Source organism: Manihot esculenta, chromosome 3 (genome assembly GCF_001659605.2).
Source record: "Manihot esculenta cultivar AM560-2 chromosome 3, M.esculenta_v8, whole genome shotgun sequence".
Classification (NCBI taxonomy): domain Eukaryota; kingdom Viridiplantae; phylum Streptophyta; class Magnoliopsida; order Malpighiales; family Euphorbiaceae; genus Manihot; species Manihot esculenta.
In genome coordinates, this window is record NC_035163.2 from 3765732 (window position 1) to 3784051 (window position 18320).

Consider the following 18320-nt stretch of genomic DNA (forward strand, 5'->3'; position numbering starts at 1 on the left):
CCCATCTGCTGACTCCCCACGACTGCGCTCTTGGCAGAGCAGGGGGAAAGGTGTCCAAACCTTCCCTCTCAGATGGAACTCCAGTCGATTCCACAGATCGACGAGCACCTCGCATTCTGGCTCCTCTGAAGAACAACACACAAGCATACAAACAATCATTAGCATCATCATACGGTTCAAGTGGAAACACATGAACCTGCAACATACATGCATACATAGCATAACATCATGGCATATCACATCATCATCAAACAAGACAGGACTCAACATCCTATCCTAGTGGACATGATTCTACTCTTGATCTTTCTTATTGTGCTTGCCCTTCTATGACCTCTAAGCCAACCTCTTTCCGATGTGTAACACACCGTACTCTCGAGGCCCAAAGCTCTGATACCACTCTGTAACGACCCGGAAACCGATACCCTACCGTAACGGCCCGAACCGCCACCGGCGCTAGGATCCAGATTGGCTTAAGGCCGCCGAGACCCGTAGCAAGCCAAACATACCTCCTATCACCTGGTCAAATCCCATACATGATCAAAACTTTAACATAAAAACTTAAACATCTGATGTACAAACCGAGCCTGACCTGTATGCGACATAACTGAAAACATAAAAGGAACCCCCCTACTAGAGCCCTCATCAAAACTCTAGCTGGGTCAACATAACATAAATCAAGCTGGAATTACATCCAAAGGACTAGAACCTAATCTGTGCATGCATCAAACCACAAACATAAGACCTCCACTAAGGTCCTCAACAATTACCATAGCGTGGTAAACAACACATGCCACAAGATTAGTTCAAACTCAACTCAACATCTAGCATAACATACATCATGTATTAAACAGGGACTAACCAAGTCTCAGGGCCAAGCACAGTACTAATCCATAAGCATAACTCTACTATACTTTACATTACATAACCTTATCTCAAAATACAATACATGTCCACACTAAAAGTACTAATCTAATACTATTACAAGCCTTTTACCCTTGACGTCTTCCTGGCCTACCTCTGTCCTGCAAAACTGGGGTTAGGGGAGAGGGGTGAGCTAAAAAGCCCAGTGAGTAGAAACAAAGAAAATAGTTCATTAATTACATGCTTTCATGGAATGCGTCACAGCACAAACAAATCATATCACGGATTGGACCCAACCCCAAAACATCCCTTCCAGTCTCAGTATGCCCGGCCCGGCCGGGTCTCACAACCTTCGTATGCCTGGCCCAGCCAAGTCTTACAACAACTGTATATGTATGCCTGGCCCGGCCAGGTCTCACAACATTTCTCGGGCTAGTGGGGTCGTCCTTGGTCCAATCTCCATCATCATAGTCATCAAATTATGCAATGCGCTATATTCGTGAAACTAGTGCAATCAACCTACTATAATCATCGTGATGCATGAACATGCTTTAGGCATTTGGATTTCATAAAACAAAAGATTAAGGTTAGTTCTACTCACCTCTGGCAGACGCTGAACTGACTCTGCAACTGCTAACACTGATGGCCTCCTCGGTCCCTCGGGTCCGGTCCTACACAGGTGGACTCGAATGAGGTGCCAACACACTCTAAACAACTCATAAACAACTCCCCAAAAATCCTCTAAAACATCACTTAAACATGCATAGAAAACAACCTTGAAAAGGCTGGACAGGGCACTTTCGGCGGCACCTTCGGCAGCCGAAAGTCCCACTCCAGAGACGAAAGTCAGGCACTTTCGGCGGCCGAATCCTTCCTTCGGCGGCCGAAAGTCTGCTTTCAAGCCAAAACTCAGCTTTCGAGGGCAAGGTTAGGCGGCCAAACCATGCATCCAAAGGCAGGTTCGGCGGCCGAAACCACCTTCGGCGGCCGAACTTGAGTTCTTCCCAGAAGGGCAAAACTCAGCTTCTCATGCATTCAAGCCTCCCAAACCTTCCAAACTCCCCAAAACAAGCACCCAACCTTACCAAAACATGCAAAAACCCTTAACCATGCACAAAGGAGCTTAATAGCTTGATTAAACTCCAAAAACAGCATCAAAAGCATGCATAGATAGCTTATGACCCACATAAGCCAAAACCATCAAAACTAGCTTAAACCTCACTTGCTCTTTCCCAATCATGCATACTCACTCCCACATGCATAGACTAGCTTAAACATTCAACATAGCATCATATAGACATGCATGAGCATCACATAACATACATTGGGCATAAAACCCACATAAAGCCTAACATGCATATCTACCCATACTCAACCATCAAAACCTCTTAAAACTTACTTAAAACTTCATGAAACGTAAAAGAAAGCATAGATTTTCACTTACCTCTTGAAGATCGAGGGTTTGTGCGAGCTCTAACTTGGAGATGGGAGAAACCAATTCCTTGGGTCTCCAAGTTCCCAAAACTTGATCTAAGCTTGAAAACTCTTCAAAACAGCCATAAAACTCATGAAAATATGAAGGAGATGAAGAAAAACATGAAAATGGCCAAAGGAGGACAAGAACTCACCTGAGCTCGAGAATGGGGAGAAAACTCGCCAATTTCCGATCTGAGGGCTCTTTATAGGTGGCCTGGTCGAAGACTTTCGGCAGCCTAACGTGCCCCCTAAACTCATGCATATTCGGCCGCCGAACTTGACTTTCGGCGGCCGAACCTTGGCTCGTTCAAACAAGACTTTCGGAGGCCAAAGGCGCTCCCGAAGCCTTTCCATGTTCGGCGGCCGAACTTGACTTTCGGCGGCCGAACCTGGCAAACACCTCCTTGGTCTTTTCTTTTCAAAACTCAATTCATTTTCATTTAAAACCATGAAATCAGTAAAAACATTTTAGAAAACACATTTTACCCCTCTAGAAGCCTCTGGCATCTTCAGAATTCCAGATTCCAACGGAGATTCCGCCGGAAGGTAGGGATTCTGATGCCGGAATCTAGCCGGGTATTACAACTTACATCTTTAAGAATGTTATCGCCTACATTATCTTTATTTACATTCGCATCTGGAGGAGATCTGGCACCCTCCAACTCAGATCCCTCAACACCAACAATAGGCACAACCTCCAGCCCGAGGTCGAGGCCTTCCCCTTCAGGCTCAGGGTCTTCTCCTTCAGTTCTGAGGGCCTCCATGTCTTCCCCATCCAGCTCGGATTCCTCCCCAGAAGACTCAGCTGCAGCGCGAGAGGTTCCTCTAGGCAAGGGGAAATCATCTTCCCCATATAGAACATTCTCACCATCAGAATCCACTTCGGCAGCTCGAAGTTCTGTCAGAGGAGTATCAGGAGCATATCTGGCTTCTCTTAAACCCCGATTGTAGCCAGTCCTGTACATGCGGAAGGCTTTCTGCCAAATAGCAACCTTCATCTCCGCAGAGGCTTTATACTCCGCCAGATGTGACTCACAGGCCTCAGCTATAACCGCCCTCAATTCAGAGGAATCCTTATAGTCTTGGAGGTGAGCTTCACAGGCCTGCTCAATCTTTCTTTTCAGCTCATCCGACTCCTGATACTCCCTCAAACGCTTCTCGCACTCCAGCTGGATCTTGTCCTCAGCATGTCTAGCCACCTCGAGCAGGGCCGAACATTTACGTTCTAAAGTCCTGATTTCATGGCTGAGCTGTTGATTACGAAGTATAGACTCCTCTGCCAATGAAGCCAGGTCTCTGATACGTTCAGAACTCGTGCTCAGCTCCTGCTCAAGGACCTCCACCCGAGCCAGGGCCCTCTCTTTTTGAATATTCGCCCTCTCCAGATGAACCTAAAGTCCTTCTAAATTAGCCCTCAGGGCCCCATACTGGCGCTCGACCTCCTCCTTCTGGCTTATAGCCTCATCCCTCTCATGAAGGGTCTCTACCATGGAGGACAGCTGCCTCAAAACTTCTTCACTTCGAACCTCTGCCGCAGCCGCCCTCTCATCAGACTCCTTGAGAACCCTGCGAGTATGAGACAACTCTGCTTCCAGGGACTTGGTGTGCTCTTGTGCCTCAGCCGTCCTCTCGTCAGCTCTTTTGAGGGCCTCCAATGCAGAATGCAGCTCCGCCTGGAGGGACTGGGTATGAGCTTGAGCCGCTGTGAGGTTGCCCCTAGCATCACTAGTCGCAGATAAATTCTCCTCTAGACGCGCCTCCTCAATCCGGCGATCCACAGATTTCCGGAGAGAGTGGTCGCGGGCATCCACCTCCATAAAGAGGCCCATCACCTAATACAAAGGAAAAATTGTTAAAACAAAGAAAACCAAAATGAAAACAAAGGAGGTAGCCTAGCTTACCATCAGAAGCATCTCTCTGATTGTGTCTCCGAGCTCCCCACGAGGTCAGGAACGGAACGCTGCTTGCTCCCTAGTAGAGCTGGCTAAGAGACCAGTGAGAGCAAGCAAGCGTGGATCCGAAGCCTCCAAGGCGCCACCGAACATCCGTTCCTTGACAATTTCAGCAACCACACTCGCTGGGGACTGATGAGTGATATCCTCTGCGTTCAGAATGTCGTTGTCAGGAGCGGACAACAGTGGTATCATGGGGACCTCCTTCTCCTTTCCAATAGGAGGGAGAGCTAGAGCTGATCCCTTGGAAGCTTTGGACTTCTTCCGAGCTGGAGCTGGGGCTGACATTTCGAGGGGGGCAGGACGTTTGTCCCCTACCTTCTGTATGACATCCTCGTCCTTGGCACGGTCAGACCCCCCCTCTTCAGGGGCATCCCTGGTAGGAGACTCCGGGACATCGTCCTCCACAAGGATGACCTCCATTCCCCTCCCAGGAGCCTCCTCTTCAATAGAGGGGGACTCAAGCTCCCCCCTTGACACCCCTTCAGAAGGGAGAGCAAGATCCGACTTCGCTTGCTCAACGCCCCCTGCTTGCTCCACAACAATCAGAGAAGTTTCCAGCACATTCTCTGTAGAACCCTGATCAGACTTAGCCTCCTGAACAGGTCTCAAAGCAGAGGTCGACCTCCCGCGACCGGATGGCCGAGAGGATCTGGCGCCGTGGGAGCTCGGCTTAGGAGCCCTAGAAGAAGCTCTAACAAGAGGCCGGCTAACCTTCTTAGCAGAAACAGTCTGAGCCACTTCTGTAGCGACCTCAGACACGCGGCGTCCAGCCCGAAGAGCATCTAAGGCAGCGTGCATACTCTCCCGGGACAGAACTAAGTTCTTCGGGGGCTTGATCTCATCCATTTTAACGTTGGAAGCTGCCAAAAAGCACAAAACCAGAAAGAGTTAGCATACTTTCTAATATCACTCACGAGGAAAAGCAGAATTGCTAAGCAAGGCACTATACCCGTGTCCCGAATATCCCTAAGATTAGACACGAACATACACTTCTCGACGTCATACTTCTTGTCAACAGAAGTCAGTCGAAGATACCCCACCTGCTCGGTGAGGCTTAGTTGGGGCAGGTCGTTGATGCCCGGGGGGACATCCTCCCAGTCTAGCCCCACTCCCCACGATAAGTCGGTCTCTTTTCTCAGCTCCGCCACAAGGAAATTCTCTACCCATCCCTTTATTGAGTCCTTGTAGCCCGTGAAAAGAGACAATCCACCACGGGGGGAAAAATAGTAAAAATTCTGCATCGCCCTAATGAGGCGGAAGAAGGTGATGAATAAACACGCCGTGGGTGTAAAACCCCAACTCAAGCAGATAGATTCAAAACAAGACATGAACAAAATGGAGTTTGGGGACAACATCCGGGGGGTTATCCCAAAGTATTGGAAAACCTCGATGAAGAAAGGGGTAAAAGGGAAGGTCAGACCGAAATCCCTCTGTTTAAGAAAGAAGACTATGCAATGACCCCTTTGGGGATCTATCAAACCCGGAGGGGAAGGGTTTGGAAGAACTATCCTTTCATTCCGGAGAGAAGCTCGAATAAGGTAAAGTGGAGTGTTTAAATAACTCCGAGAAATATACTTGGTTATGGAAGAAGGAGTAATGTGCGACTCGAGATTAGCAACATCGGGAAGCCTAGAACCCTCCATGGAAGAGTAAGAAAGCGTACCTGAAATACAATAAGGTTGAGAAAGCAGAAGAAGTCGAAGGAAAACAGAGAGCAGACGAGAACAAGTTTCTTCAGGAGACAGAGAGAATTCGAAATGAAAGGCAATAATGAGACGAAGTGTCGCTCTGAACAATTTTGTCTTGGAGCGGCGCGGTCATTAATTACTCTCGAAGTTTACCCCCTCATCAGTTGGACAATAACTGACGAGAAGGTAAAGGGGCAATTGACGACCGCTGGACTTCGCCACCCCTGTCAAGGGTTGGGCCCCTGGCAATAGCCCATCACCCGAAAGCCCACATACTATCTGCCGAAAACAAACCCAACTCGCCCAAACCTTAAAACCAGGCTCCACTTGGACCTCTCACGCAGTGATAAAGACCAGACCTGCTCATCACCTAAGAAGGTCAAGAGCTCAGCTCACGGTTTAAAAACAGAGCTCGCGAGTACGGCTAGTCCAGCTCGGAAAGAGTAAACCAAAAGCGGTTAGTCCAGCTCGGAAAGAGTAAACCAAAAGCTCAGTTGGCTAAACCAACTCTAGTTCTGATTGGCTAGAAGGCGAGAAGGAAAAAATGATACAGCGAATTCCCCAGGAAAAATTATGAAGCACGCAGTCTAAATAATTCACTCATGATAAGGAAAGAACAGCTTGAGTATGAATGAAAAGCAAAAATTTCATTAAAAGAAAAATACATTACAGCATGTTACAAATACCTACATTACAGGATAAAAAGCTATCCCTAAAGGATTTACATGCCCGGATACATCATCATCTATGTTTACATTACTGACACCTATCCCACCATCTTAACCTTCGATTCAGAAGAATTATCATAGTTCGGAAGATGAGCTTCACAGGCCGGCTGAGCTCTGTCTCGTTATTATAGGGGAACTGAATAGGCCGATCCCCATAAGCATCCCTCACTATTCCGTCATAGGTAGGCATTCTGAAGAGCAATGGAACAAGTGAATGTTGCAAACCTACGCCCAAATGTGATGCACGATACACTCGTGCACACCCAGGAAAACCAGCGAGACATTCTGAAGAGCAATGGAACAAGTGAAAATTGTTAAACTTTCAATATCCTGAAACATATGTGGAAAGGCATCATCAGGAGGTGGGGCAGGCTTTGTTCCTGTCGACCTGAAGTCCTCAATTGATCTCAAAGTCTGAGAGGACCTGAGAGTTCGAACAATTAGAATAGCTGAGACTGACTTGACACTGATGTACAGCCTTGAAGATTCGGAACCTCGAGAGCTCGGCATGGAAGCCCGAGCTGGAGCAAGGGAAGGGCAAACCATACCCCTTCCACACAACAAAGAAAACTAAACCCACATCTTTCGGGAGATCGGTTGAACAAGAGGAAGGAAGATCGAAAAGAGAGATCTCGCTGTTCCGTTAAGGATCCCAAGGATGAGAAGGAAATGTTAGTAATATATAGCCAGAGGCTGAGCTTTTAATGTGAAACAGGGCGACTTTATACCCTAGGCTAGCGGCATCAACATCCTTAAAGGCTATTCACCAGAAAGGAAAGAAAGCATACCGGGAAGATAAAAGCAGGAAAATGAAGAGTGTGCACAAAGAGCAGAGGAAAGCTAAAAATAGAAAAAAAGACAGAGAAGATTTAAAGCTACAAGTCACGATAAGATGAAAGGGCAAGTTGAATACAAACAGGCGCGGTCATAATGATTCTAGGGGTTTACCCCCTCGACAGTTGGGGCAATAACTGCCGAGAAGGTAAATGGGCAATTGATGACCTCTGGGCTCACCTCATCCCAGTCTAGGGCCAGGCCCATGAAAATAGCCCATTACTTAGAAATCCTCAAGCCATTCACGCGAATTGGGTCCAGTCTGCTCAGCCTCACAACCGGGCTTCATCTGGCTTTCTCCACCAGGCCGGCCTGGTCTTCACTGCACCTCGGGCCGATCCCATTTGGGCCCAGCTTTGTTCCTATCCTCCGGCCCAGCCCGGAACCTGAAGAAGGATTCATCCATCCGCCTCGTAGACCCGCCTACACGCGCACAGAGAGAACCAGAGGCCGTTACGCATGGGGCAGAGATCTGATTCTCTCATACGTCCGTATCAGCGTAGCAGGGACAGGTGGTCTAATGATACTCGTTCTGTTGGCACGTCACTAGCAGACAAAAGAAAACATATAAAATGAGAAATACTCATCTCTATGTTTAAGCTTTTTCTAGTTTTACAGAGCCCATTGTAAAAACCCTATTTTTCTGGATCTCAGATCATCAATAATAATTATATTAATACATAATTTTAAAAAATAATTATTAAATTTGCCAAGTTAAATGAATTTTATTTTGTAGTATATTGCTTCAATTTTTTAAAGCCTTTTTTTTTTTTTGAAATAGGGGGTTGGGCGAGTCGAACCTTAGACCTTTCAAGACTACAGGATGCACTTTCCACCAGGCTAAGCCTTGGAATGCAATTTTTTAAAGCCTTTCTCCTTGTTGTTTTAAGTATAACTATTTAAATTTTAATTTTAAAATCATTATCTTCAGTAGTAACCAACTTATTGTCTAACGAATTATTTGTTCTCTTTAATTTTGATTCTACTGTTTAGATATTACGAGATTTTATAAACAAACTTTAATTTTCTTCTCTATAAATACTGGGTGTTATTTAGTGTTTAAGTATCACTCCAGCAATTTCTTTAGTGCCATTATGGATTCTTCTTCAAAATTTTACTGCCTTGCAATCTTGCTTTGTTTTTCTTTTCTTACCCTTAATTTTTTTGTTTCTGCAACAATTGTTTCTCGTGATGGCAGAGCCATAACAATCGATGGCAAACGTAGAATCCTCATCTCAGGCTCTATTCACTATCCTAGAAGCACTGCTGAGGTATGTTTTATTAGTGAATAAAATGCTGTAAATGATTTTTATTATATAAATTTCGAATTTCAAGTTTTTTCGTTTTGGCAGATGTGGCCAGACCTCATCAAAAAATCAAAAGAAGGAGGATTAGATGCCATTGAAACATATGTTTTTTGGAATGCTCATGAGCCAACTCGTCGCCAGTATGATTTCAGTGGGAATCATGATCTCGTAAGATTCATCAAGGCTATTCAAGCTGAAGGATTATATGCTGTTCTTCGTATTGGACCTTATGCTTGTGCTGAGTGGAATTATGGGTAAGAAATTGATTATTTAATTACGTAAACCTAAATATTCTGTTTAATTACAAATGTAATTTGCCTTTATTTTCTTCAATAAATTAGAGGATTTCCTGTGTGGCTTCATAACATGCCTGGTATTGAACTACGTACTGCCAACGATGTGTTCATGAATGAGATGCAAAACTTCACAACGTTGATTGTAGATATGATGAAACAAGAAAAGCTTTTTGCATCTCAGGGTGGTCCAATTATTATTGCTCAGGTATTTATTTTTATATTCTTTTTATTCCTTTGGTTTTTAATTTCATATTATAATAATTTGTCTGAAACATATGCATGCATAGATCGAGAATGAATATGGGAATGTGATGGGTCCATATGGAGCAGCAGGAAAGGCATATATTGATTGGTGTGCTAATATGGCTGATTCTCTCCACATTGGAGTCCCATGGATTATGTGCCAACAAAGCGATGCTCCACAGCCAATGGTATCAATTTTTTAATTATTATTATAAATTATTCAATTAACCATTTTAATTCCTGCAAATATAATTTATTATTGTGATTAATTTAATAGATCGACACCTGTAATGGCTGGTATTGCGATTCATTCACGCCCAATAATCCGAATAGCCCAAAAATGTGGACAGAGAATTGGACAGGGTGGTTTAAGAGTTGGGGTGACAAAGATCCACTTAGAACTGCTGAAGATCTTGCCTTTTCTGTTGCTAGATTCTTCCAAACTGGAGGCTCTTTCCAAAATTACTACATGGTTTGTTTTTTACTTCTTCAATTTTCTTTTTAAATATATTATTATTTATTTATATATAAAAAATAAAATGTAATTTTCGTTTGGTTAATTTACAGTACCATGGTGGGACTAATTTTGGGAGAACAGCTGGTGGTCCATATATCACAACCACTTATGATTACAATGCACCCCTTGATGAATATGGTAACTAATAATTTTTATTTTTTTTTTTTTAGAAAAGAATATATGATAAATGAAAATTTCAACAGGAAATTTGAATCAACCAAAATGGGGACATTTGAAGCAGCTTCATGACGTCTTGCATTCCATAGAAGAAACTCTCACTCATGGCGACATTTCCACAATAGACTATAACAACTCTGTCACTGTACATCTCCTTTTATTCAATTTTTCATATTTTAACTCAATTATAAAACCATTTTCATTAATTAATGTACCATTTGAATTTGTAATTAGGCAACTATTTATGCAACTGAGAAAGGGTCCAGCTGCTTTTTGGGAAATGCAAATGCCACTTCAGATGCCACAGTTGACCTCCATGGAACTAAATACACAGTTCCTGCATGGTCTGTTAGTATCCTTCCTGATTGCAAAAGTGTTGCTTACAATACTGCCAAGGTAATTTTCATTTTCTTTTTTCTTTTCCCAAGAAAATCAACTTTCATTTACTTTCAATGATAAAAAAAAATATGAAAAACCCAACTTCATCTTTCATATATATAGGTGAAAACACAAACTACAGTGATGATAAAGAAAAAGAACCAAGCTGAGGATGAACCATCATCTCTTAAATGGTCATGGAGGCCAGAGAACATTCATACCACTGTACGCCTGGGGAAGGGGCATTTTCAAACTCGCCAACTTCTTGATCAGAAAGATGCAGCTAATGACGCTAGTGATTATCTCTGGTACATGACAAGGTAATTAATTTCAACTTCGCTCAATTTTAATATATCTTCTACTTCTTCATTGGTGTTTCTTTACTAATTATTTGTTAAACTGACAGTGTCCATATGAAGGAAGATGATCCAATTCGGAGCCATCATATGTCTCTTAGAGTTAATGGCAGTGGTTACATTCTCCATGCATTCGTTAATGGAGAATATATTGGTATTTATTGAAAGCGTCATTCTATTAATTAGAGCACAAAACTTTTGTTATCAATTATAACCGCAATCTGTTTGATATAGGTTCTCAATGGGCTAGATATGGCGTTTTCAACTACGTCTTTGAGAAGAGTATCAATTTGAAATTAGGGCACAACTTGATCACTTTACTCAGTGCAACAGTTGGATTGCCGAATTATGGCCCCATGTACGATTTAATACAAGCTGGAATTACAGGTCCTGTGGAGTTGGTTGGTCGTAAAGGTGACGAGAACATCATAAAAGATCTTTCTGCACATAAATGGTCATACAAAGTTGGATTGCATGGCTTGGAAAATAGACTCTACACCTTGAATTCACCACAAGCTTCCAAATGGCTAGACCATGATCTTCCCACAAACAAGATGATGACTTGGTACAAGGCTACCTTCAAAGCTCCACTAGGAAAAGAGCCAGTGGTATTAGATTTGGATGGTATGGGAAAGGGTTTTGCTTGGGTGAATGGTCACAACCTTGGTAGATATTGGCCAACTTTTCTTGCTGCGGAGGATGGTTGTAGCACTGAGCCATGTGATTACAGAGGTCCATATGATAACAACAAATGTGTCTTTAATTGTGGGAAGCCAACTCAAAGATGGTATGGAATATCTTCATATAAATTTTTACATATGCATAAAACTATGTATTGTTTTCTGAATTTATATTTTCGTGTTAAATTGATAGGTACCATGTCCCTCGATCATTTTTACAAAATGATGAAAACACTTTGATTCTATTTGAAGAGTTCGGCGGTAACCCATCAAAGATAAATTTCCAAACTATTAAGGTTGGATCAGTAAGTGGCAGTGGAAACGAGGGAGATATAATTGAACTGTCATGCCATGATGAACCAATTTCAGCAATTAAATTTGCTAGTTTTGGTGACCCTGGAAGGACAAGTGAATCTTTCGTGAAAGGTAGCTGCGAAGGATCAAATGATGCATCGTTAATCATCCAAAAGGTAATCAAACTAATAATCAATTTTTTAATGCTATATTAGCTATGAATGTTAAATTAATATGTTTTTTTTTAATGATTTTTGTAGGCATGTGTAGGCAAGCAGACATGTAAAATTCAAGTTTCCAAGGATATTTTTGGGTCAACAAATTGCGACAGTGATGTGGTCAATACTCTAGTCGTAGAAGCTTCATGTTAATAACATTTAGTTTTGGGTTAGGCAGTGTTTTTTAGAGGCATTCCAAGTTCTTCTTCACAATTGGAACAAGTAATGTAAATATTATTATAATTATTTAATAAAATTTGCAATATTTTTTTAATAATCCTATTATTGTATATTTGTTTTGTCTAATATTATTATGTCTTTTACAAAAAGACATAACTACTCCATCATTTGATTTAAATTTTGCTGAAATTATCAAAGCAAATGGATTTGTTTGATTATGCAAATGATAGGATTGTGTTTCATCAAATTGCATTAACATCCAAAAACAATCTTCTGTTCATTCATTTTGACAAAAACTGACATGCAGCTTAGGGATTTTCTATTGTTGATTTTAACAAGGACATGCATGAAGGAATCTTAAAGCTTAATTTCTCTCTCTCACCCACACACTCTGCTTTTCTTTGATTCCTTAGATATGATTGAATTGCAAAGAGGGTAAGATACATTGAAGCTACTAATTAAATCAAAGAAGGAAACAACAAATGTGTCACAATAGCCACTCAGTAATTACCATAAAACCCTTGAGTCTTGGCTTTAAGAAGGAAACTTCCTTACCCTTCTCAGCTGCCAACAATAGCCAATAGACAACAGCCAGCTCATTCCCGTTTGTCCAGGGATCTTCTCTTCCCCCGTAAAACCAAAGAAAATGGCAAGAGGCGGCAGGCTCACCAAGCTCAAGTCAGTCCTCAAGAAACTTAAATCATTCAATAAGCTCAAGTCAGGAAGCTCCATAGAGGAATCCTCGTCCTTCTCCTCCAACTCTGGCGACCTCCACCCGGTGTACGTGGGGAAGTCCCGCAGACGCTACTTGATAAGCTCCGACCTGATCGACCACCCCCTGCTTCGCGAGCTCGCAGAGGTGTCGAGTGGGTCGGATAGCGTCAGCATTGCATGCGAGGTGGTCTTGTTCGAACACTTGCTATGGGTGTTGGAAAACGCTGATCCACAGACCGACTCACTTGACGACTTGGTTGAGTTCTATACTTGCTTATAATTAATAATGACGATTATTATGTGTTAATCGCAATTCCATCGCTCATTTAGTATTAATTATTATAGTTTTGTAAATGAAAAAATCTTGAACAAGTTTCACGTACCCACTTCTCTTATAAATCTTGAACAAGGAAAAGTAATTGATTTTTTTTTTTTAGCTAGGAATGACAAGATTCCATTTTCTCGCGTCATTTTTTATGAAGTTACTCCCTCTCCAACTCCTCCCAACAGCAGTTTCCAACTCAAAACAGGTACCTTCAGATTTCACAAAACTCAGTTCATGGGTGGCCGACAACATCAAAGACTACAACCAGAGAAAAGCCGATGCCTCCAAAGGAATTCCACCCATCGTTTTCATTACAAGATTTTTCCGGATTAGTAACGGATTTTTCCGTTACTAATCAATGAAAAATCCGTTATTAACCAGTTTAGTAACGGATTAGTAACGGATTTACATCCGTTACTATGAACCTCGTTGCTAATGCAATAGTAACCGATTAGCAATCCGTTACTGATTTAGTAATAAATTTAGTAACGGATTTCAAATCCGTTACTAATTTAATAAAAATTAAAAATATATAAATAAATTGCATCTGTTACTAAATTTAGTAACGGATAGAAATCCGTTACTAATCCGTTACTAATTTCAAATCCGTTACTAAATTAATAAAAATTAAAAATATATAAATAAATTGCATCCGTTACTAAATTTAGTAACGGATAGAAATCCGTTACTAATCCGTTACTAATTTGATAAAATAAAAATAAAAAAAATATTTTAAATTTATATTATGTTATTAAATCTATTGTTAATTTTAAAAATTATATTAAATTATTAATTTATTTTATTTTTTTAAATGGAATTAATTTATTTCATTATATTTTACATTAGATAATAATTTAATTATGGTAAACTATTAATTTTTTCATTGTATTTTATATTAAATATTAACTTTAATATTTTAAATTTTATTAATTTTATGAGAAAATTATTATAAAATTACATGAGAAAATTTAAAAAAAGAAAAAAAGTGAGAGAATAGAAAAAAATGAGATATAAAAGAGAAAATAACAAAAGAAAGAAAATAAAAGAAAATAATGATAAAAATGAAGAGCAAATAAGAAAAAAGAGAAAATTAAAGGAAATGAGAAAAAAGGAAGAAAAAATAGAAAAAAGAAAGAAAATGAGAGAAATATGAAGAAAAAATGAAGAAAAATAAAGAGAAAATGAAGATATACAAAAACAAAGGTTAGAGTATATATATGAGAGAAAAGAAAGTAAATGAATGAATAATGAAAGAAAAAGGAAGGGAAAATGATAGAAAGTGGAAGAGAAAATGAAAGAAAATAAAAGAAAATGAAAGAAAATATAAGAAAATGAAAGAAAAAAATATGAGAGAAAATAAAATAAAAATCAAGTGATAAAAGAAAGATCAATAATGAAAGAAAATTGAAGAGAAAATTGAAGGAAATGAAAGAAAATGAAAAAAAATTGGAGTTAATAATTAAGAAAAAAAAAGATAAGGGAGAAATGAAGAAATGAGGAGAGAAGAGGAGAAAGAAAATGAATGAAATGAAAGGGAAATAAAATGGGGAGAAAGAAAATGAATGAAGTGAAGGGAGATAAAATGGGTGAGTGTATAAATACGCGAATTAGTAACGGATTTAGTAACGGATTTAATCCGTTACTAAATTTTTTTAAAAAAATGCGGGCTAACTAAAATAAAAAGGAGGTATTATTCTCCAAATTTTAGTAACGGATTTATTAATCCGTTACTAATTTTTAGATTAGTAACGGATTTAGTAACGGATTAAATCCGTTACTAAATTTAAAAAAAAAACGCGGGCGAACTATAATAAAAAGGCGGTATTATTCTCCAAATTTTAGTAACGGATTTCTTAATCCGTTACTAATTTTTAGATTAGTAACGGATTTAGTAACAGACTAAATCCGTTACTAAACTTAAAAAGAAAATTTGGAATTTTAAAAGATAAAAAATCGATTTTTTTATTAAAAAAATAATAACGGATTAAATCCGTTACTAAATCCGTTACTAATTATATAATATATTGCATTCCGTTATTAAATCCGTTACTAATTATATAATATATTGCATTCCGTTATTAAATCCGTTACTATTTTATTTATTTACTTTATTTATTTAGTAACCGATTTAGTAACAAATTTATTAACGGATTGAAATCCGTTACTAATTTTTAGCTAATTTAGTAATGAATTTATAACGGATCTCAAAATCCGTTATTAAATTTATAAATAATTTTATTAAGTAACCGATTTAGTAACGGATTGTTAATCCGTTACTAAATAATAAAAATTAATAACGGAATATAAAATCCGTTACTAATCCGTTACAAATTTGTAACGGATTTAAATCCGTTACTAATATCCGTTACTATTTCGACAGATTTTTGTAGTGTTTGGCCACCGCCGAAGACAGCGTTACGGTGATCACAGTTGCAAGGCACTCCTTCGCCGATTTTCAAACGATTACTGGCGCCATTCATAGCATTACGGTAGACAACAAGCAAAGAATCATCATTTGGATAAATGGAGGAGAGTACTGGGAGAAAATCACAATTAACAGCTCCAAACCGTTTATTACATTCTATGGGGATCCAGGGGATATGCCCAAGATTGTTTTTAATGGGACGGCGGCGCAGTATGGCACGGTCTATAGCGCCATCGTGGCAGTAGAGAGCGATTACTTCATGGCCGCCAATGTGGCGTTTGTGGTGGGTTAAATATCTCTTACGTTTGGTTATACATACAATATTTCTATGGCGATAAAAAACAGAAAATTTTCTTTTTCTTTTGTGGGTTCTTGTATTTAGAATGCAGCTCCGATGCCAGAACTGAATAGAACAGGAGCACAGGGAGTAGCATGAGAATATCAGGAGACAAAGCAGCGTTTCACAATTGCCAGTTAGTAGGGTTTCAAGACACCTTGTGCGATGATAGAGGCAGGCATTTATTCAAAGACTGCTACTTCTGCGGCACTGTGGATTTCATCTTTGGAAATGGAAAATCACTCTACCCAGTAATCTTCTTGCAAGACTCTCCATGTACATAAGGCTTCTTAATTACTAGAGTAAATAACAGCGAAAAGACCCCGAAATAATGCTTCTGGGCAAATAGCCACGCTTCAGGGTAAAAATGTCTGGAAAATATAAAGAGCTAAAGAGTTCGTATGAGAAATAAGGATAATAATAGTGTCAAAGAGCGAAAATGTCCGGTTCAGCGAAAATGTCCGGAAGAATAACTAGAGCTAAAGAGTTCGAAATAAGGTTTATGGACAAATAGCCTAGACAGTGTTTGAAGGCAAAAATGTCCAAAAGACAAAGAGCCAAAACAAAAAATCGAGGTTTAAGAGGCTAGAATAATGTTTAAAGGCAAAAATATCCAGAAAGCGCTTAAAGGTAAAAATGCCTAGAAGAACGAAAACGCTCGGAAGAGTAATAAATGCTAAAGAGCCTAGAATAACACTTAAGGGCAAATAGCCCAGAGAGCACTTAAGGGTAAAAATGCTCGGGAGATATAAAGAGTCAAAGAGTTCAGATGAAGAATAAGGGAAAAAATACTTGAAAGAGCAAAAATACTCGGAAGAGTAACTAGAGTTAAAGAGCTCATAATAAGGTTTCAGGGCAAATAGTCGGGAGAATGCTTTAGAGCAAAAATGCCTAAAAGATACAAAAAGCCAAAGAGTTCGGATAAAGAATTAGGGCTAAAGAACTCGGAATAAAGTTTAAGGGCAAAAAGTACTCAGAAAGCACTTAAGGGCAAAAATGACCAGAAGAGCGAAAACGCTCGAAAGAGTAATTTGAGCTAAAGAGTCTGTAATAACACTTAAGGGGTAAATAGCCCAGAGAGTGCTTAAGGGCAAAACAGAAGATACAGAGAGTCAAAGAGCTTGGATGAAGAATGGTAAAAATAGCTCAGACGAGCGAAAACGCTCGGAAAAGTAACCAGGCTAAAGAGCCCAGAATAAGGGCAAATAGTTCGGAGAGCATTTAAGGGAAAAAATGTCCAAAAGATACAAAGAGCCAAAAAGTTCGGATAAAGAATCGGAGCTAAAGAGTCTGGAATAACGCTTAAAGGCAAAAATACCCGAAAAGTGCTAAGGGCAAAAATGTCCAGAAGATATAAAGAGCCAAAGAGCTCGAATTCGAATCAGGGCTAAAGAGTCCAGAATAATATTTAAGGGCAAATATCCCATAAGATCTTCGGGTACATAACTCTGAAGGTGCACAAGAGCAAAATTGCTCAGAAGTAGAAAAACAGCTTTGAGCCCGAAAAACTTTTAAGGGCAAAAAGATTGGAACATGTTCAAGAGAAAATTACTCAGACTAAGGCCGAGGGCAAATAGCCCAGAATTCCCTTAAGAGTAAAGTGCTCGGGAGAAGAATCAAGGTTAAATAGCTCGAAATGATATAGAGAGTCAAAGAGTTCGGATGAACGGTCAGGGCTAAAGAGTCCAGTAAAAAACTCGTAAAAATAGTCAATGTTAAAGAGTCCAATAAAGAGCTAAACTGCTCATAAAACCAATCAACTGAAACGTTCATTAAAAAGACCCAGGGCTTAAAGCCAAAAGACGTCTGTAAAATGCTTAGAAGAAGCCCAAAAGTGCAGACCAATAAGATGAGATCAAAAGGATAAAACCGGAAGAAACGACCACCAAGGTCAGATCTTCCATAAAGAAGACTACTAAGATCAAATCTCTCAAAGAATATGAAATTTACTCCCTTGTTCGATCTATATTAAGTCGACCAATCCAACTGATCGCCCTTCCCTATGAAATTCATAAGCATCTGGCAAATGAATAGATGGCATCGTATTAGCAGGTTGGATTTCTTTTCCGATGGTCATAAATAACCCTTGGAGAAGCAAAAGGACGGCTGATAAATAGGATCCAATAAGATAGTGACGCGTCTATACTCAATTTAGAAGGGTCGTGCAAACCATTCCATTTGGTCGGACTGAACAGTAGGAAGCCTGACTCATTAAGTATGAAGAATCAGACCACCAACACTCTTGATTTTACAGAAGTCTGGAACAGACAGGCCAACCTCTTTGAACCTTGATCGACCTCTTCAAAGCCCAGAGAGAATGGGTAGACCTCT

At 40.0% G+C, this 18320-nt stretch overlaps 1 protein-coding gene and 1 pseudogene across 1 annotated transcript; both read left to right on the forward strand.

Moving 5' to 3' along the window:
- Positions 1-4193: 4193 nt before the first annotated feature.
- Positions 4194-12188, forward strand: LOC110611247 (beta-galactosidase 15; the record flags this gene model as incomplete). Its single annotated transcript, XM_043954766.1, has 14 exons — positions 4194-4246; positions 8741-8813; positions 8895-9103; positions 9191-9350; positions 9433-9576; positions 9666-9860; positions 9956-10043; positions 10109-10227; positions 10317-10478; positions 10584-10780; positions 10867-10970; positions 11051-11603; positions 11690-11966; positions 12051-12188. Coding segments are annotated over 14 exons (2445 nt in total), but the record flags the coding sequence as incomplete, so codon positions are not given.
- A 1000-nt stretch (positions 12189-13188) lies between these two features.
- Positions 13189-16320, forward strand: LOC110611071 (annotated as a pseudogene).
- Positions 16321-18320: the final 2000 nt, after the last annotated feature.